General features: G+C 33.6%; 1 protein-coding gene across 1 annotated transcript in view; it reads left to right on the forward strand.

The window, feature by feature from the left end:
• The window catches only part of LOC111062848 (probable E3 ubiquitin-protein ligase HERC1), a 121,345-nt gene that overhangs the window by 58,963 nt on the left and 39,046 nt on the right, over positions 1-23,336 (forward strand). The window contains exons 17-21 of the mRNA XM_039435890.1: positions 2,462-2,671; positions 7,043-7,204; positions 12,698-12,866; positions 15,105-15,271; positions 17,416-17,542. Coding sequence (XP_039291824.1) covers positions 2,462-2,671; positions 7,043-7,204; positions 12,698-12,866; positions 15,105-15,271; positions 17,416-17,542 — 835 coding nt within the window. The remainder of the gene's footprint in view (positions 1-2,461; positions 2,672-7,042; positions 7,205-12,697; positions 12,867-15,104; positions 15,272-17,415; positions 17,543-23,336) is intronic.

A 23,336-nucleotide genomic window follows, 5' to 3' on the forward strand; every position in this document is an offset into this window, starting at 1 on the left:
AATGACATCATGAACTACTCTGATACCATGAGAAAATCACAACGTTAATCCAGCACTCTAATAAAATTTTATCTTGGAAAAGTTATAATCTCAAAAAAAATAAATTTCGGCACATACTAAAACATTGAAGATCAGACACATAAGCCATGAAGTCACAAGACCCTACTTATCGCTATAATAACTCGTTAATAGTTATTTGTGCAACTAGTGCGCAAAGTGACAGTTTGCTGCACCGAAAGAAACGTTTTCGCATGAGCCGTAGGCGAGGGCGGAATGGCTTCTTGAGTGCAGCAGAGGAACTTTGCGCACGTATTTCACATTAAATTTTTCCTACAGTTACCATTGAATATGAAAAGTGGTTGATTATGGGTAAAATGGTGGCTGAAATCCATCAAATGTTTGTCTGTATAATTTTGTTATTAATAACAACTTTAATTTATTTCAAACTTGATAATCCAATTGAAAATTAATAATCGATAATTTATTCAAATTAAAAATTAAATTAATCTAATTAATTTGAAAATTTGAATAATTTTGAGTAAATTTTAATTTCTAAATAATTTTTCAACCATTCAATTTATGAATGAAAAAAATATTATTTGAAATAATGAATAATTAATAATATTCAAAATGTATAATTTAATGAGTTCTCATTTTTATTTATTTGAAAATCAGAAAAAATATAGATAGAACAAATTCGCATTCATAATACACGCCAACAATGTCAACAGCTGATTGGGATGGCTGCAAGATAATACGCAAGTATTAAGAGTACGCAAAGTAATACTTTGCGCACTAGAGCGGAAAAGTGATTCTTTGCGGCCTGCAATCAGTGCAGAAATGGTCACTTTCCAAGGTACCCGTAGAAAAAAATAATTTTTTAGGGAATTTTGCTACATCACTTGACATATCATCACCAGACATACAAGAACATCACCAGAATACAAGGGGTCCAAGTGACATTTTTCATTATTTTTTTTTTTTTTGAGTTAGCTACAGTAATCGATAGCTGAAAGTGGTAAAAATTTAGTTGACCGAGCAAAGTGAGGTCTAAGATTCAAGTCAACGGTTTGGCATTTCTCTTAATGTTTAAATGTTTGTATGTTTAAATGTTTATATGTTTTTATGTTGCGCATTTTACGGCGAAACGCGGTAATAGATTTTCATGAAATTTGACAGGTATGTTCCTTTTTTAATTGCACGTCGACATATATACAAGGTTTTTGGAAATTTTGCATTTCAAGGACAATATAAAAGGGAAAAAAGCCTCTTTCATACGCCAATATTAGAGTAAAAATTAGACTATAGAATTATTCATCATAAATCAGCTGACAAGTGATTACACAGATGTGTGGAGAAGCCAGTCTATTGCTGTATTTCCATAAGGTCTATAGTTTCAATCAGGTACTTGTGAATGAGAATACTGCGTGAGGTCTACTGTTCACAGAACTACTAGTATCGGGGCACTGATAACATAACAACAGGTCAATGTAATTCACTGATCGCGAGGTCTACTGTTCACAGAACTACTAGTATACAAGAGGTATATGCGTAAGCTTATAAGGTCTATAAAATACAGGTCATGACACAGTCCCGTGATGCATTGCAAAATCGCCATTATGTGGGGCTTTTATGGCGGTACATTTGAAATATTCCAATCTGCTCACCAATTTTCAAATTTATCAGCTGTTATCGTTATAGATTGAACAACATGTGTTATTTTTTTATATTGTTCAATGATTATTGCTTGGCTTTGAATATTGTAGAATAAATTCTCCCCACATAATAAACTAATATTTAGATTCCAACTAGGAACTGAATTGTTGATATTTAGATTGGGAACTTCAAACTCTTTTTGAGGTTTGCCTTTTGTCCCAATGCCTTATGAATCATTACAAGTTACAAGAATAAGAACGATTTTTAATAATAAAAAATGAATTATTGAACCATTTATTATTGAAATTCCATTATTAAAAAATCGAAAACCTGAATTTACATATTATCTGAACCAGAATATTGTTTTTAAAAAGCATAATGCATGATTTTGTTATGAGCAAATTGGAATATTTCAAATGTACCGCCATAAGACCCCACATAATGGCCGCTCCATAAGGAACACGATTGTCATAACCTGTATTTATAGACCTTGAGCGTAAGTCTAATCATTGCTGGCATCTGGTGTAAAAATTTTAAACTACATTTTCAAACAGCTGTTTATTTGATTAGGACAACGGTTGCTCGTATCCATCAAATTAAATTTAACCTTGATTAAGCCATGTCACCAAGCAAAAGATACCTCAAGAACCAATTAGCGAATCAGATAATATTGCAATGAGGTCATTAATCATTGTTCAATTGCTGATAAATTTGATATATTCATGTGTAGCTAGACAATAGAGTTTTACAATAGAGTTACAAGAACGTAGACATTTAAAGTTATGGTGTTTATATGTTTGTACAGAGGCGAACACACCAACAGCCATGTCTCAGCATTGGTGGGCGTGGCTTGTTGACATGGAGCGCGCCATTGGTGTGCTGGTGGGCAAGTGTCTGCGAGCACCAATCACCAGTCAGCAACTGCCGTCGCCGGCCAATCACAATCAAGCAATGCTCTGGCTCGAGAGCCCTCTTTTCGCCTTCGGACATGACTGCACCGACCAGACTATGCCAGGTCAGTCTATCATTCCATGCTATTTAGCAGTCTGATTGCCGGTTGCACAACAGCCGGTTAAATTTTAACCGTGATTAATTCCGCGAGAACCAATCAGAGAAGCCGTTTTATCAAAAACTCATTCTCTGATTGGTTCTCGTGAAGTTAATCACGGTTAAAATTTAACCGGATTTTGTGCAACCGAGCCTGAGTGTCTTATTACACGTTTACAGATGATATTTTGAGAACTCAAATATTTAGTCAAATATGGATTAGTATTTTGGGGTGCTTCATCTCAATCAGACAAATATGAATTTTTAAATGTTTATCTGTTGCGCATTTACAGCGAAACGCGGTAATATATTTTCATGAAATTAATTTACCCATTAAATCCCATTAATGCAAGGTTCTTAATTCAATGTTAGTTGGATTCAACAAGTAGCCCTATCTAAGTTGTTAATTAACTTATTCAAAGCCTCCAGTGTGTGTTTTAGTTCTAGTTCTAGAATTTTTCTTTTATTTGTGATTAATTTATTGACTGTAATTGATTATGTTGATTCTAATATGTATATTGACAAAGCAGAAATTCTCTACATACTGTAATGTGATGTAAAGAATGTAATTGCTAATAAATAATTTGAATTTGAATATTTGAACGAGCGTTAGCGAGTTCCTACGTTTGACCATAGAGAAACAATAGCGTAAGTAGATATGCCTTGGTATAGGGCGTTTATTTCAGAAACTTCTACTGTTATCCCAAGCCGATAGTTCACTTAGTTTTTTCCTATGCAGCAGTGTGACGCTGGCAGTCTCTCAAATTGTGCCGTTCATACACTCTCACCCGACCAAAACAGTAAAAATTGACAATAATCGACAGTAATCGGCTTGAGATAACAGAAAAGTTGCGACATAAATTTCCTATACCATGGGATATCTACTTACGCTATTGTTTCTCTATGGTTTGACTTACTGAAGACCAAAGTCGTTGTCCGTCTGTTTGTATGAGTTCTACAATAACTTGAGAAAGTATTGATCAATAAGCTGAACATTTTGAACTAGTATTCTTCGAAGATTCATCTAGAAAGTATTCTTCGAACCTTTTTACGTTTGTCAAGTTTGTTGGACAACAATATTGGGCCATATGAATAAAGTTGAGCATTTGCTTATACTTCTAAAATATTGAGCATACGCTTCATTTTATATTAACTAGTAGTTCTGTGAACAGTAGACCACGCAGTATTCTCATCCACAAGTACCTGATTGGAACTATGGACCTTGTGGAAATACAGCAATAGACTGGCTTCTCCACACATCATCTGTGCAATCACTTGTCTGCTGATTTATGATGAATAATTCTATAGTCTGATTTTTACGGTAATATTGGCGTATGAAGGAGGCTCCTTTTTCCTTTTATATTATCCTTGAAATGCAAAATTTCCAAAAACCTTGTATATACGTCGACGCGCAATTAAAAAAGGAACATACCTGTCAAATTTCATGAAAATCTATTACCGCGTTTCGCCGTAAATGCGCAACATATAAACATTTAAACATTAAGAGAAATGCCAAAACGTCGACTTGAATCATAGACATCACTTCGCTCGGTCAATAAACGTGAGCAAAACGTTTTGCTCATGCTCATCAAGAAACTAGTTTGAGCATTTGCTCAAAAGTGAAGCTTATGCTCAAAATTGTATGAATAAACTAGAGCATTTGCTCAAATTTTGAAGCGAATGCTTTAAAGAAGGTGAGTCCAATCTAGTCTAGTGCAGCTTTTCACTTTTTTCTGATAGGAGAATGGCTCAACTAATTCGTGTGAGGAAGAGGAAACTATACCAGATACGATCACAACCAATAGTTGAGAACTATAAAGCTCTTTTTAGATTCAACCATGATATATATCACCATTATTTCTACAAAAGGATAAATACAAAAGATAGCTACACTGATATAAAGATAGCCATCACAAAATAGGAAATAGGCATTTAAGAAGATGAGAGTGTAGACGATTATAAGAAACTATTGATATTATAAGAATATGCTGAAGATTATTATTGTTTCTATTGTTTTATGAGCTGTTATGTTTTTCAAACGGTTTTAATGGGCCATATGAATAAAGTTGAGCATTTGCTTATACTTCTAAAATATGGAGCATTTGTTTCATTTTCTATGAATAAACGTGAGCAAAACCTTTTGCTCATGCTCATCAAAAAAATAGTTTGAGTATTTGCTCAAAAGTAAAAGCTTATACTCAAAATTGTATGAATAAACTAGAGCATTTGCTCAACTTTTGAAACAAATGCTTCAAAAAAGGTGAGTCTAGTCTAGAGCAGCGCATCACCTTTTGCTCATAGTAAAATGGCTCAACTAATTCGTATGAGGAAGAGGAAACTATACCAGACACGATAACAACCAATAGTTGAGAACTATGAAACACTTTTTAAATTCAACCATGATATATATCACCATTATTCCTACAAAAGATACCTATCAGATGGAGTTCCAATGGGGCAGAGCCCTTGTTGTAATGTTACTTCTATCTCCTGCCATCACAGAATAAGAAATAGGCATTCAAGATGATTGATTGATTGATTGATTGATTGAGTACTTTATTTATGTAGATTACAATATATACTGGCTTATACACTTGTATACAATAGCTTACAATACAGCAAAGTTATAGATGAATTTACATAATATAGACTAAGAAAATAACTATTGAACTGTATATGATATGAAAAAGCAATTTGTGATATAATAACTATAGATAATAATTATATTGTTATGCATCTACATAAATTGGCGGAGCTTTGGACATATCAATGTCCTTTCTTTGGGAAGAATATTAAAAATATCCTCCCCACTAACTCTCTACCAAAACGTTAATTTCGTTATTTAAACTGAGGATTTATTTATTAATGGAAATATTGTAAAAGTTTTAATCAATATGAATATTGAAGAGAAAAAAAACAGAAAATTGATAAAGTTAAATAATTTTATAGGTAGATAAGATCAAATAATTGATTAATAAAATGAAGTAGGCTGAAAGTAGATCAGGGTTATCAAATTTCAGTAATATACAGCAGTATGCAGTGGATAATTGAAATAAAATGAGTTTATATAATATATATATATATATATATATATATATATATATATATATATATATATATATATACAATTCGTTCTATAACATGGTTTAAAGGTTTATATAACCTTTAAAGGATGATGAGAGTGTAGACGATTATAAAAAGGCTTTTAAGATCATAAGATTATGCTGAAGATTATTATGACATTTTTTTATGCTATTATTTCAAAATTCAGAACTCAAGGTACTCTACTAACATAAAACTCAATTCATAGATAGAGAACAGAGCAGACGACCAAACACAAGCGGTTGTTTAAACTTGCATATTCAGCGCTTACGTGAGTAGCACATTCTAACCTTTCACTATAAAAACAAAGTAAGACTTTTTCCTACAGTTACGTTGAAAAGTGGCCATTGCTGCACTGATTACAGAACGCAAAGAATCACTTTTCCGCTCTAGTGCGGGAAAAATTTTTCTGCACTCCAGATTTGCAACATGGCAACGCAAAATACTTAGTAGGTTATATGGAGCAACAGTGCAGCAAAATCAAAATGAAGTTGGTAACAGTGACTGCTGTGGCTGCTATAGTGAGCAGAGGTGCAACCAAGCACAACGCGCTAATTATTATTCATTATATATTATAACCAAGGACAACGAGGACTTTAGGATTTTAGGATTAAGGTTTTTATCAATAATAAAATTACACAGAAAAACATTTGATGGATTTCAGGCAATTTTACCCATAATTACCCACTTTTCATATTCAATGGTAACTGTAGGAAAAACTTAATGTGAAATACGTGCGCAAAGCTCCTCTGCTGCACTCAAGAAACCATTCCGCCCTCGTCTACGGCTCGGGCGTAAACGTTTCTTTCGGTGCAGCAAACTGTCACTTTGCGCACTAGTTGCACAAATAACTATTTCTCTCCCTAGTTTTTTTTAAGTTGTTTATAACCTCCAAATCGCTAAATATGTTGAGAAATCTCGCCAAAAGCCAAGAGTCGCCATATGGTTTATCAATTTTATGTGAGGTCTTCCAGGTCTGTTCACAGTGATGTCGATTGCAACTTTGCCCGATGCCAATACATTGGTTGGATAGAAGCATGTACGGAAAAAAGTGAATAGAGCTGCAGTGTGACTTATGTGTGATGCTAATTCGAGATATAGCTAAATGGGCTTCGGCAAACGACTGTGCAACGACCAACCATTTATGTCAGTGATTTTAAACTATGTCTCACATAGCTATGTTTGATTTTATGTAACGACTCTGCAACCGGGCATTAATTTCAGTATTGTGTTTCAGATGTTTTGTTTAAAGTGATAACGTACATTGAAACGATCACCAGAAACGTGGACCAGGATTGGATAACGAAGAATGAAGTAAAAGACTTTGATAATTCTTCGCTTTTCTATGAATTGGACCATCTGAAACATTATAATGAAGTGATCGGCGCTGTATTCGGTGGTAAGTTTTTTTTTCCTACAGTTACGTTGAAAAGTGGCCATTGCTGCACTGATTACAGAACGCAAAGAATCACTTTTCCGCTCTAGTGCGGGAAAAATTTTTCTGCACTCCAGATTTGCAACATGGCATCGCAAAATACTTAGTAGGTTATATGGAGCAACAGTGCAGCAAAATCAAAATGAAGTTGGTAACAGTGACTGCTGTGGCTGCTATAGTGAGCAGAGGTGCAACCAAGCACAACGCGCTAATTATTATTCATTATATATTATAACCAAGGACAACGAGGACTTTAGGATTTTAGGATTAAGGTTTTTATCAATAATAAAATTACACAGAAAAACATTTGATGCATTTCAGGCAATTTTACCCATAATTACCCACTTTTCATATTCAATGGTAACTGTAGGAAAAACTTAATGTGAAATACGTGCGCAAAGTTGCTCTGCTGCACTCAAGAAACCATAGTAAAAACTCAGAACTCAGTAAACGTTTCTTTCGGTGCAGCAAAGTGTCACTTTGCGCACTAGTTGCACAAATAACTATTTTCAGATTCTTCTTCTACTTGATTACTGTAGTTCTGAAAATGAGCCATGGACAAATATTTTATTAGAATTCCTTCGACTAAAGTGAGGTCCACGTTACTATGGCAGTGGAAAAAGATACGAGAACAACGTTGCCGATCCTTTGTATTGGCAATGCCTTCTATAGACGGTAGCTGATACAGGTTTATTAATGTAATATTAAGGGCCGATTGCACAGTCAAAGCTTAAACTGAATTCAATCAGCTGGTAGCTTAAACAAAAAATGAACCACATCATAACAAACGAGACTTGATATGGATTTAATCCAGTTTAAAATTAAATTTAGTTTAAACTTTTACTGTGCAAACGGCCCGAACTGTTCATTCTCTTTTAAAATAATCATTTATATTTTATTAAGCAAGAATTTATATTATTTTTTAAAGATTTCATAATGAATTTTCATAATTAGGATGAACTATTTGGTTAATTGATTACTAATTCTACATTGTTAAAAGATGATCTGGCAACAGAGCAAAGCGAGAAAGAGATAGCGCTATCCGCTTTGTTAAATGATAGACAGGGATAGCAATACCATTGCTTATCAAACACTTCCATTATAGCGTGGACCCCACTACAGATATATTGTTAAAGCAAATTCAATTTATTTATTTATTATTCGTTGAATTATGTTGAATATTTATTCGTTGGTATAATTACAAATCATATGAATATGATCGGGATAGAACAACAGGCATTGCCCAAAACTATTCTGTTCCCAAATTTTGATAAATAATGAAATGTCCGAAAAAAAAGGTTATGTTCTTACTGAGGAAATTTAAAGTTCAAAGTTCTGGCCAAGAATATATATTAACTGGAAATTTTGAATTTAGAATGATTAAAATACCAAATTATAGTCAAATTTTGCACTTAATATCACCGCACTTTGAATAAATAATTAAGTTATTTCAGAAAATTTTGAAGCCAAAAATATACACACAACTTTCAATAGGCACAGCTGTTACATCATAATTTGGCAGTATTTGTTCTTAGAACCGTTAAGAAATTGCTGGATACAGTAACGCTTAGAAGTGTTTATTTTGCTGTGTTCCATTCTCTTCTTTCATACGGTGTTATATTTTGGGGCAATTCAACTCATGCAATACATATATTTAGGATTCAAAAGTGGGCAGTTAGAGTGATGGTGGGTGAATCTATTAGAGCAAGTTGTAGAGATTATTTCAAAGAGTTAAAAATTTTCCCACCACCAGGTGTATATATTTTAGAGGCTCCTTGTTTTATTGATAAGAATAAAGATAGGTTCAATACAGGAGAGTTGTTCCACTTATACAATAACAGATATAGACATGACATTCATCGAACTGGTATGTATGAGAGGGGGGTAAAGAGTGCAGGAATTCGGCTTTATAATTCATTGCCAACACGCATAAAAGCTCTTACAGGTGAAAAGTTCCGAATTAAGATGAGGGAGAAGTTGTTGCAGGTATGTCCTTATTCCAATGAGGAATTCTTTTTGCATTATGGAATGCATAGATTGACGACTTAGATTATAATTGACAAATCCTTATACCCCTTTCATAGGTGGTCAGTGGGATGAAAAATGGAAATGGAAATGAAAAAAAGAAATATTATGTACGATCAACTATCTAGGATCAACTAAATTCAGAATCTTTTATCATTATTTTGGGGTCTAAAATATCTGTGTTTGAAATTAATTGCTATTCAAAATTCTAGAATGTAATAATAATAATAATAATAATAATAATACCTTTATTTGTACAAATATACAAGTTAGAACACATCTAAATACACAGAATAATAGTAGGTTTTTAACGCGCAGAATAACAGCTCAAGACCTTTGTGAGTTGCACAAGTCGAAAATAGTAAGGACTAAGCCTTTTTCTCATTCTCAATCTATCATTATGCGTTTATGTCATTAATGAATAAATTATAGTTCATAATTTATGAATTAATATGGTTCATTATCAGATTCTATCCATTGGTTTTTGTGGCATTGCTAGTATTAAATGACATCCTTATCAACTATCAACGATCAACTATCTAGGATCAACTAAATTCAAAATCTTTTATCATTATTTTGGGGTCAAAAATATCTGTGTTTGAAATTAATTGCTATTCAAAATTCTAGAATGAAATAATAATAATAATAATAATAATACCTTTATTTGTACAAATAGACAAGTTAGAACACATCTAAACACATCTAAATCCCCCCCCCCCCCACACACAGATGGATAGTCTAGTAGGGAATTCCAAAATATGTTGTATATTGCATCTCATATTCGTGAATATTGGGAGAAGAATTTCAATTGAAATATTGGATCTTACGGAAGTTGAATTTTTATGCTGAGAGTGATGCCCACATGTGCTCCAGGCTTGTGCGTGGTTAATGAGGCGGATGATAAGGAGAGATGAATGGACATACAGTTTTAGGTGGGCTCCGAACCACTGGGAAGCGATTTTACAACTCATGAATCATATTCAGAGACCAGAGGAGTTGGCTCAAGTAGACACCCTTCTCGATCACACGAGCAGTCGCGTGTTGTAATTTTTACAACATCCAATTTTCCAAGTGTTATGTACTCTTTTTACTGTCAAAACATATCAATTAATTGTATAATTACTATTCCTATCTTATTGGATTATTTTACGCCTATAAACATTTGAATGAATACCATTTTGTAGCCCAATAAGAAGGTACATCAAGCAAAGCCATCAATTCTGTGTTATTGGTTCGTTTACAGTCCCCGTATACAGTCTTTCCCTATCTTATGCACTGTCGCGAATAAATGGCACCTAAAGACTGAGCCATTGCTAGGTTGATACTGCAACTCAGTGGAGTGATGGTGGGAAAGTTTTGGAATGCATAGGTGACTCATTCACTGACACCACCCCATTCAATAGTTTTGTGCAGCAAAAATACTGACACTGTTGTACTTTTTACAACAGCGCGACTGCCGGATGGTTAATAAAACGCTCCATAAGGCTTGGCCCTAATATTATCACTACATTGGTAAATACTACCGTTGCTCTGCAATTTCCTACTTTTTACTATTCTTGCCCTATTACCATAGGTAAGGAAAGTATTGCTTTCCAAAAAAAATTAAGGTACCCCAATTTCAAGTTTTCTATACGTTTCAAGGTCCCCTGAGCCCAAAAACATGATTTTTGGGTATTGGTCTGTGTGTGTGTGTGTGTGTGTGTGTGTGTGTGTGTGTGTGTGTGTGTGTGTGTGTGTGTGTGTGTGTGTGTATGTCTGTGAACACGATAACTCCATTCCTAATCAACCGATTGACTTGAAATTTTAAACTGAAGGTCCTTATACCATGGGGACCCGACAATAAGAAATTCAATAAAATTCAATTCAAGATGGCGGAAAAAATGGCGGATAATTACTAAAAATCCATGTTTTTCACGTTTTTCTCGAAAATGGCTCTAACGATTTTCTTCAAATTTATACCATGTATAGCTATTTATAAGCCCTATCAACTGACATGAGTCTCATTTCTGGGAAAATTTCAGGAGCTCCGTAATATTATTGAGAAAAATGACGGATAATCACTAAAAAACCATGTTTTTCACGATTTTCTCAAAAATAACTTGACCGATTTTTTTCAAATTCATACTCTGTATAGTTATTTATCAGCTCTATCAACTGGCATGAGTCTCCTTACTGGGAAACTAATGGGGGGTCCACCCCATCCTTGAGAAATGGACTTAGTAACCTCCTTCTCGTGCATGAGGTAGGTAGGTAGCGCAGTTCATAAAAAGAACACATAGTCGAGATATTTCATTTGTAGGACAGCTCTTTTGACGACTTTAAAAAAATGACGACTAAAAAAATCATCGAATTTCACAATTATTCCCACAAAGAAAAAGTACTTTGAAAACAATTTTATATACACATATACAGAAGTCTGATCGCAGTTTCAAATATGAGCAAGGAAAGTTGTGTGATGTACCACACCAGATTTTATGTTCAGATGTTCAGATGTTTGGATGTTTATATGTTTGTATTTCACCGGATCTCGAAAACGGCTCTAACGATTCTCACTAAATTCAGAACATAGTAGGTTTATAATATAAAGATTCGATAGCACTAGGTGCCACAACAGATGTTTTCGACATGGTTTCTAAGATAAAAATATATAGTTACATTTCGAAAACTAAGAAAATTTTACAAACCATTTGCATTGTAATTCAAACTTCATGAAGTGTATGATCTTCGGTCAACTTATCTAAGCGATAGCTTCTATGATTATGCGTTTATGCCATTTATGAATAAATAAATAGTTCTTAAAATGTATGAATCCAGGGCTACTTTCTTCCAATTATAAAATAGAATTATGGTGCCCTTTGAAATAAATAAAATAATAGATTCAGAATTCAAATTATAAGCACTGATGTTTCATGACGATGGTGTGGACACTGAATTATAATTTATATTCTTAATATTATATTTTATAATTTTATAATTTTATTTATTTATTTATTTATTCCTTGAAAAAGCATTACAATAATTCACAATTTAGAAATATAACAACAAAATGAATCAATAGGAAATACAAATAAACATAAGGAACTACTTCCCCAAAAGAGCAAGCTCGAGCTTGGGGAAGGAGCAGCCGTACTTTGACTACTTACTTATTATTAATTAACATTACAGTATATACATTAACAACTAAAATCAAATCCTTTCAATAAACAAGATAAATCAGTGATGCTATAATAGATCAATAGATCAATAAGGGTACTATAATTCCATTTCATAAATAAATAGTTGTAATAACAGTATTTCTTTGAACTTATTTTTTATTCTTTTCATAATTTTGATACGAACAACATTAAAAAATATTCTCAAAAGTTGCATTTCACTTGTTATCAATTTGTTGCATTTTCAGTTAAAAATTCGTAAAATTCTAATTGTTTGCAGACGGCAGAAAAGTGTTGGATGAAGAAAACGCAAAGCCATTCGGCATCGATTCTAGTCAAGTGCCTGATTTGGTCCAGAAACGACAGTTGATGCCACTGCAATTAACTGTGATGAATAAATTTATTTGTCTCGCCATTTTGAAAGTCTCGAGCCTAGCATTAGATGAAATGTAAGTAGCATTTATCTATATATTATTGACCGAGCGAAGTGAGGTCTAAGATTCAAGTCGACGGTTTCGCATTTCTCTTAATGTTTAAATGTTTATATGTTGCGCATTTACGGCGAAACGCGGTAATAGATTTTCATGAAATTTGACAGGTATGTTTCTTTTTTAATTGCACGTCGACGTATATACAAGGTTTTTGGAAATTTTGCATTTCAAGGATAATATAAAAGGGAAAAGGAGCCTCCTTCATACGCCAATATTAGAGTAAAAATCAGACTAAAGAATTATTATTCATCATAAATCAGCTGACAAGTGATTACACAGATGTGTGGAGAAGCTAGTCTATTGCTGTATTTCCATAAGGTCTATAGTTTCAATCAGGTACTTGTGGATGAGAATACTGCGTGAGATCTACTGTTCACAGAACTACTAGTATATAAAAGCGAAATGGCACTCACTCACTGACTGGCAGAATATTTAAGACATATTACATAAGTAAACATAATTACTCATACATATACTTAAATAGAATTTATATGATAATATTAATATATATAAAAGCGAAATGGTACTCACTCACTCACTCACTCACTCACTCACTCGCAGAACTAAAAATCTACCGGACCAAAAACGTTCAAATTTGGTAGGTATGTTCAGTTGGCTCTTTAGAGGCGCACTAAGAACGGATGTTTGGAAAAATTTCCAAAGATACGCCCAAAATCTGCGTTTTCCAGCGTTTTCTCAGCTTTATCGAGAACAAATGAACAGAAAATTTTCAAATTTAGTACAGAAGCTCAGCTGGGGTGTAATATAATGTTGTGTTAGAAGGAATTTGAAATAACGCCAAAGATACGCCCAAAATTAGCGGCTTTTTGCGTTTTCTCAGTTCTTTCATCAAGTAATAGACAGAAAATGTTCAAATTTTGTACAGAGGTTTAGCTAGGGTCTAAAAATTTTGTGATGAGGTGACTTTGACATTTCATCAAAGATACGCCCAAAATTAGCGTTTTTCCAACGCTTTTCTGCGTTTTCTCAGTACTTTGACTTTCTGATGGAATGAAGCATGCTCAAATAAAAAAATGCAGGCGAGCGAAGCGAGCCTGCTGATCTCATTTTTGGATCTCATCTTGATTATTTTAAAAAATCAATAAGCTTTGAAATTTATAAAGGCAGGTAGTTGTAAAACAGTTATAGTTATAAAACCAACATTCGAATAGTTCAAGTTAGGATAAGAACATTAATAGAAGACTGATGGAAATAAATTAGAAAATGCATTTGTTTATATTCTAATTAATAAATAATTATTATTAAACAAAAATCCCAATTAAATGTTGTTAATCACCCCGAAGACTTCTGCTACTGCAAATATTGACAACAGGGTTAACAGCTAGATGGAAATTCGATGAGGACTACTATTCAAAAATTATTTGTCAACCCGGGAATCGAACCCGGTACCTCCTAATTGCTAGTCAGGAGTGTTTACATCGAGCTAGATGGAAATTCGATGAGGACTACTATTCAAAAATTATTTGTCAACCCGGGAATCGAACCCGGTACCTCCTAATTGCTAGTCAGGAGTGTTTACATCGAATCGAGTGTTTACATCGAGCTAGATGGAAATTCGATGAGGACTACTATTCAAAAATTATTTGTCAACCCGGGAATCGAACCCGGTACCTCCTAATTGCTAGTCAGGAGTGTTTACATCGAATCGAGTGTTTACATCGAGCTAGATGGAAATTCGATGTAAACACTCCTGACTAGCAATTAGGAGGTACCGGGTTCGATTCCCGGGTTGAGAAATAATTTTTGAATAGTAGTGCTCATCGAATTTCCATCTAGCTGTTAACTCTGATGTCAATATTTGCAGTAGCAGAAGTCTCCGGGGTGGTTTACAACATTTAATTGGGATTTTCGTTTAATGATAATTATACCTTAGTAGAAATTATTCTTCATCGAATTTCCATCTAGCTGTTTACCCTGATGTCAATATTTGCAGTAGCAGAAATCTTCGAGGTGATTTACAACATTTAATTGGGATTTTCGTTTAATGATAATTATAACTTAGTAGAAATTAATGTTTTTATGTCTACCATTGAAAATGATTTGTTTCTCAATCCTTTAAAATTTTATCGCAATGAATCCTATTTTAATCAATGAAGAATTGAATAAAAAATATTTTTTCGGAAAATGTTGTTATTTTTTTCCTAATTTGTTGAATAATATACGATTTTTTTGCAGAGACGAGACTGTGCTTTTAGAATTGTGGGAAAACTTGTGGAGAATAGAAAAGCGACTTCTGGCTTATGAAGAGATGGAGAATAGGAACCGCGATGAAAGTGACAGAGATACCGTGAGGAGAGAGAGTTATGAAAACGTTCCGAAGCATGATGTTTGGCTAAGAGATGGTGAGATAACAATTTGTCGATCTGGATGTATGTGTGCATATTGATTAAAATAATGATAATTAAACTAATTGATATTAAATCATGATTCACTCAATGATATCATTAGCTATTTGAAAAAGTGTTTCCCTTTTCTATCATTTTGGTTGAAATTATTTTGTTTGTTTATTTTCAAATTTAGAAAATATCAAATTTAGAGCTGAAAATGTTTCATAAAAATCAATCAATCATATTTCTTCATGTTAAACTATGAAAATACAGCTAAAAATTGATGTGTTCTATTTGGAAATTATGGATTTAAATTCAATGATAAAATTGGACATGACTATCTCTAAGTAATCGATATTATTTCAGTCACTGAATCCAATATTAAATTATATTCAATTATCTATATGGAGGAAACTCTGTATTTACTTGAATTTCAGATGAAACAATATGAATTTTTACAACCACTTTTTATAAAAAAAAAATACTTTTCAGGTTTAATCCTATATGGATATTTACCATATCACCTTCACTACATCACAAAATGTGTAAAATATTCCTGTGATGTACAGTAAGGCTAGTTTCACACTCATTCGGTTCGTTTCGTTTTCGATTCGTTTTCGGCAAATTCCGATAAGTGTGAAACGGTAATTCGGTTTGAATTCGGTACCGAATAGAAACCGCATAGAACCGAACGCCCACTTGACTCTAATAAATTCCATCAGGTTTCAATTCGTTGCTAGCGAGAGGCTACTTTCACACACTTTCGGTTCGGTTCGGTTCGGTTCGTTTCGTTTTCGGCAAATTCCGATAAGTGTGAAACGATGATTCGGTTTGAATTCGGTACCGAATAGCTACCGCATAGCACCGAACGCCCCCTCGACACGAATAGGTTTCATTATATTCGAATTCGTTGCTAGGGAAACAGGAAAAAACAGAGTCTTTTACACACGCTTGCCTTTTTTGTTTTTATTTTAACCTGCGGCCTTTTTCATAAAAGTTACAAGTTCTGTAATACAGGAGAATCACCATTCCAATTACATGCTCAATATAGCTGATAAAATCAGCTGTTCCTGTATTACAGGACTTCTATGTCTTTATGAAACAGGGGCCAGATATCGTGATTATCTGTTTCAAAATTTTCCAACTCAAAATCATATATGGTCAATTCATTTCTGTTAATTCACAGAAACATTTTTCTCAATGAATAGTTTGCTAAAGAAATATGAAAGATATAAATAAAACTCAGGGAGAATTTTTAATTTTCCACGAATATTACATGGTTTCATCAATGGAGAGAAGAGATGAAGTTTTTTATACCATGTGTCAAAACAAGGAACACATTTTCAATTGAAAAAAATAATATCTCAGAACTTCCAAAATTAACATAATCAAAGAGAAACTATTCAAATAATTCACAATTTTTAATTAACTTTAAAATTTTGTTGTTCAAGAAATAACATCTTACAATTTAACACTAACTGTTATATTTAGATATACCAGCATGAACTGTGAAAATCCAAACACAGCTGTGTTTGAGAAGAAAATACCTAATTAGAACCGTACGAATTAAAACCTGACATGTATGAAAGCCTCATTCGTTTTCGGTAACGAGCCGAACCGAACCGAAAACGTACCGAACCGAATAAAACCGAAAGCGTGTGAAGCTAGCCTAACTATACTACCCAAATAGTAATACAGTAATATAGCAATAAGGATAATATAGTTACTGTACTCTGATGTAATGTGATATTTTGAGACCATTGATTTTTCTTTCCAAAAATTTTGAGACCATTGATTTTTGTTTAATGTGTTCATGTGTGTGAAGATTCTAAACTCTTATGATCAATTCTCTATAATATTCTATTTATTCCATACTGTGTTTCAGATATGTTTCTCATCTTTGTGGTACGTCGTTTTATTATTGTATTTTGGTGAAAGAAACTGAAATTCTATTGAATTCAACGATGATCAAATGACGTCATCCAACACAACAAAAATCAGCCCCTAATCTTTTTTTTCTCATCTTTGTGATACGTCGTTTTATCATTGTATTTTGGTGAATGAAACTGAAATTCTATTGAATTCAACAATGATGAAATGACGTCATCCAACACAACAAAAATCAGCCCCTAATCTTTTTGTTTTTTTTCGATTTGCAGACACAAGAATGTCCGATGGAGACAGGCGACACCATGAGCTGACAATTACAATGATAAAAACAGCATTTATTATATTATATGTTAAAAATGCACCGGACTCAGCTACTGCAATCAAGATATGGTCTGAGTAAGTGTATTCATTCATTCCGTTCTCAATCTAGTACAATTCAATCTTATTGTTTACATTGCTTGTTATTACAGAACATCTATTATACTACACTATAGTTCTTTCCACTTGTGTTTTCGGAAACATTTAAAAGGTTAACCTTCACTATGGAAAAGCACTAGGTCACTTTTGTTGCGTTCAGACGGGATAAGAAATTTTCAAGGAGGTTCTTGTTGTATCCTGTCTGAACGCGACAGGATAAACGTGAACAGTGAACAGAGAAGTGAACTAAAGTGCGAGATAAATTACTTTTAACACGGCTCTTTCTCGAAGACGGAGAGGTCCGATGCTCTATCCTCCACTAATCACTCCCACTACCTAGCAGCATTCTCCTTCTTTTGTGTCTGAGTGAGAGAGTTTTGTAACGCGACGCGGCAACACTCCCCTCCACTGGCAATGTTCCAAGTAGTGTACTGGTCAGCAGGTATATTGGTTTGTGTATGTTACAGAGATGTTTTCATCACAAGAACATGAAGCAAAATGACACGGCGCATCCAATTGTGCGCAGGATGTCCGTCTGTGTCTACGCTACAAACTGTGGAGGGAGAAACGGGTTTCTCCTCTTCATGTTAAAAGTAATTTATCTCGTACTTCAAGCACTTCCAAAAGCAGAAGTGGAAGGTCATAGCTCTAGCAAATCTGAGGTAATATCAGGAAATTGACCAAGTATTTTTATTTTTTATTCTGATTTGTCTAAATAACCTAAAAGATTATGTTCAATTATGTGAGAGGTTGAGTTTATACTTTTTTATTCTTTCAAATGACAATAAGATGATATTATTATAAATGTTTTAATTATTGAATAATAAACACAAATAATGAAAAGTTTTTGATCAGCTGTTTTAGCACACTTGAAATTTGGCCAATCCGAATGTTCAAGTTCAAGTTCATTTATTGACACACTTTACAATTTACAATAATAAATAATACACAAAACATTACAAAACAATAATATAAAGTGGTTAGGTAACCTCATTTGAAAAAACGTGTTGAGGCACCATCACACTGAAAATAAAGAAATAGTAGCTTAGAGCCTAGCTAAAATTATATAAAAACTTGATAAATGTTTATAATAAAGAGAAAAAAAATATGTTGAAGAGTTAAACTGTCCCTTCATAAATGTATCATTCACTGCAATATGATAATATCAAAAATACAATATAAAAGTAACTATACTATCTAAAAAGAAACTCAACATCTTCTAGTGAAAACAACCAAGATTTCAATTCCTTGAGAAAAATTCTTAAACTTAAACTAGAGGACACATGGAAAGGTAGATAATTATAAAACTTTAAAGCACAAAAAGTAAAAAACCTACGAAAAGCTTCAACTTTAGCCTTCAACAGAATGACCTTATTTTGAAATCTCAAACGACTAGAGTAAACTCTAGCATTACTTTGAACATTTCCTCCTCTAATGAAAAATATTCTTAAAACTCTAAAGACATATAAATATCTTAATGGCAAAATATGAAATTGTTTAAAAAAAACCATTGCATGTTCCGTTCTAGGTACACGCGCCATTATTCTGATAATTTTCTTTTGTGCAACTAAAAGTGTATTGATATTTGTGAAATAAATGTCAACGGAAGTTTAGGTTAGAAGTTCTATCCTACTCTGAGAATCGAATTTGAATAGTTTATAATATATATCTCATCTGTATACCATTCATCCAAATAAAATGATAGTATATCATTGCAGAATACTTCATTAAATTCATAGTGGAAGTTAACATTTTGAATGTTTCTTATACATCTAAACAGAGTGGGTGAAAAGTCCGAGAACGGTTTAATATCTCATACACAAAGGTAATTTTGTGATTGGGGATCCTCTCGAATTGAAAATACTACTTTACTATGACTTCAAAAATCTGGTCCGCCATCTTGGATCCGCTATATTGAATGCAACTTTATTTTTTTAAATGGGAAAGTTGTCATGCGATACATGATTTCGATACGAAATTTCAAGAAAAAATGGATGATGAAAACCGCACATCGATATCTCAAACAGTTCAGAATATATTCACATTATTAATCAGTACCACTTATGTATTTCATTTCTGATATGCATGATATTGATTAATAATGTGAATATCTTCTAAACTGTTTGAGATATCGATGTGCGGTTTCCGCCATCCTTTTTTTTCTTGAAATTTCGTATCGAAATCATGTATCGCATGACCACCCTTCTATTTAAAAGAATAAAGTTGCATTCAATATGGCGGACCAGATTTTTGAAGTCATAGTAAAGTAGTATTTTCAATTTGAGTGGGATCCCCAATCACACCCACAGTCAAATTACCTTTGTGTATGAGATATTAAGCCGTTCTCGGACTTTCCACAAACTCTGTATATACAATCATCAGTAAATGAATTTTCCAGAGTAGTAAAATTTGACAAAAATACAGATGACTTCCGCCACGAAAAATAAGTTTATAAGTTATCTATAATATAGTTTCATTGAAAATGCTGATGATGAAAACAAAAATCTCTGATGACAATATTTTTCCATCCAATAAGGGCTATCATAAAAGAATGGTGCGGTTTCGAACACGGTTTAGAGAAAAACCAAATTACTTACAGTCAATCCTATTATATTAAGCAAGCAATTTCTGTATTTTCATATATTTAGGTTAGGTTAGGTTAGGCTAGGCTAGGTTAGGCTAGGTTATTTATGTTCATATGTTCAGATATGTTATATCTGGTTATTTATGTTCAACGGATCTCGAAAACGGCTCTAACGATTTTCACGAAATTTGGAACATAGTAGGTTTATGATATAAAAATTCGATTGCACTAGGTCTCATCCTTGACAAAACTCGCTGAACGACATTAAAAGGATAATTCATCCTTGGCTGAAACAGCTGTGGATAGTAAAAAAGTGTGAGTATGTGAAAAATCAAAATATCGCATCCCCGAAATTCATAAGATGACGTATAGCCAGCTGTGAAATATGAACACGATCATTTTAGAGAATTGTGTTCTGTTTATCAATAAATAAAAATAACGAGCGAAGCTCGGTGCCCCGATATTATTATTCTAAATCGAATTCATAGTATATCTATTTGTAAATTGATGATGTGTTTGTTTTTTTTTTAAGTGTGAATAAATTGTTATTTTGATGAGTGATAGTAGCTTAACCTACATTTTGACTTGGACTGTTGTAAAAATTTGAAAAGGGACAGTTTTGGGCATAAGCCTGTTGTGCCTCCTCATATAACTGTAATAGTTATTTGTGCAACTAGTGCGCAAAGTGACAGTTTGCTGCATCGAAAGAAACGTTTACGCCCGAGCCGTAGGCGAGGGCGGAATGATTTCTTGAGTGCAGCAAACGAACTTTGCGCACGTATTTCACATTAAATTTTTCCTACAGTTACCATTGAATATGAAAAGTGGGTAATTATGGGTAAAATTGCCTGAATAATGTAGTAGTGTTTGAATGGCGGGGGGCAGCTGTGTGGTGTGTGCTGTGGTGGCACTGTGCTGTCGTTGTCCTTGGTTATAATATATAATGAATAATAATTAGCGCGTTGTGCTTGGTTGCACCTCTGCTCACTATAGCAGCCACAGCAGTCACTGTTACCAACTTCATTTTGATTTTGCTGCACTGGTGCTCCATATAACCTACTAACTATTTTGCGTTGTCATGCTGCAAATCTGGAGTACGCAAAGTACTCACTTTGCGCACTAGTGCGGAAAAGTGATTCTTTGCAGCCTGCAATCAGTGCACAAATGGTCACTTTTCAGGGTATCTGTAGGAAAAAATAATTGTACGACTGAGAAAATGAATAAATAAATATAAACTATAAATTCTATCTTTTGTTACAAATTTTCTATGCTTTTACACTCCAGAGCGAAGCTCGGCCCCCCGATATTAGTATAGATTAAGATAAAAAAATCTGGTGTGGCGCACTCACACAACTTTCCTTGCCGTTATGAAAATTTATCACGTGACTCTAGTGTACACGCGCATCTCAAGTCTATTATTCAAAGATTAGAGCCAGCTGGTGACAGGACAATAACGCTGTAGACACACGAGGTCTGCTATCTCTTCATAGTGAATGAGTTAATAGAAACAGTTGCCAACAGTTTGCAATTGAAATAATAACATTTTCTCAAATTCCGAGCTTATTTCAAATTTTAGGTGAAAATGTTACTGAACATTAATTGTAGAGATTTTTATGCTCAATCTTTTCCACTCGAAATTTTTTGTTTAAATTGTATCTGAAGCCTGATAATTGGGTCTGCTATCTCTTCATAGTGAATCATTTAATAGAATCAACAGTTGCCAACATTTTGAAATTGAATAATCACATTTTCTCGAATTTTGAACTTATTTTCAATTTTAGGTGAAAATGTTATTGAACATTATTGTAGAGATTTTCATGCTCAATCTTTTCTGTTTAAATTGTATCTGAAGCCTGATAATTGGGAATCTAAAATCAAACTTTGCATTGATGAGGCGAAGCTCCTGAAATTTTTACAGATATGAGACTTATGGCAGTTGATAGAGCTTATCAATGACTATTTTAGGTATGAATTCGATCAAAATCGTTGGAGCCGTTTTACACACACACACACACACCACACACACACACACACACACACACACACACACACACCACACACACACACACACACACACACCACACACACACACACATATATATATATATATATATATATATATATATACATATATATATATATATATATATATATATATATATATATATATATATATATATATACAGACCAATACCCAAAAACCACTTTTTTGGACTCAGGGGACCTTGAAACGTATAGAAATTTAGAAATTGGGGTACCTTAATTTTTGATTTTCGGTCCAGGAATAATTATTTGAAAATTTTGAAGGTTGATGTTATCATAGAGAAACAATAGCATAAGTAGATATCCCATGGTATAGGGCGTTTATGTCGCAACTTTTACTGTTATCTCAAGCCGATAGTTCATTTAATTCTTTCCCGTGAAGCTGTGTGACACTGGTAGTCTCTCATATTGTGTCGTTCATACACTCTTACCCGGTCAAAACAGTAGAAATTCGACAATAATTGACAGTAATCGGCTTGAGATAACAGTAAAAGTTGCGACATAAACGCCCTATACCATGGGATATCTACTTACGCTATTGTTTCTCTATTGCAATACTTTCCTTACCTATGGTAATAGGGCAAGGAAAGTGAAAAATCAGTTGTTTCAGATGTATGAAATTTTAATTGGTTGTATTTTGACGTTGTCTGTGTTCAATTAATTTGATGGTAATAAAATTATAAAGGCGAAAGATTTATTCGACTTTGAAGTGGAACCAGAGCCTACAAAAAATCAGACCCTACCCATCCATAAAGACCTTAAAAATATGCCAAGACAGCGGCTTAAATCCAGGAATGCTCCATGCAATTCCGTGGACTCCAACTTTGACTTATCCAATGCCTGGAGAGAACATTGGCATAATTTTGCTGAGAATGGCAGTGCCTGGAATTTGGATCCAACCATAAGACCAGCAGGATTTGAATTGCCACGAAGAACATGGACTCGGTTGAACCGAATGCGCACTGGCCATGGAAGATGTGGAGGTCTGATGTATAAATGGGGCTTTGCTGACACTGCTGTATGTGAATGTGGCGCTGAGACACAGACAATGAATCATTTAATGTTAGAATGTCCAATTTTCAAATTTAATGGAAACATTGACGAGGTGCATCAAGCAACACCAAATTTCATCCAATGGCTTGACGC

This window comes from Nilaparvata lugens, chromosome 9 (assembly GCF_014356525.2).
Source record: "Nilaparvata lugens isolate BPH chromosome 9, ASM1435652v1, whole genome shotgun sequence".
Lineage (NCBI taxonomy): Eukaryota > Metazoa > Arthropoda > Insecta > Hemiptera > Delphacidae > Nilaparvata > Nilaparvata lugens.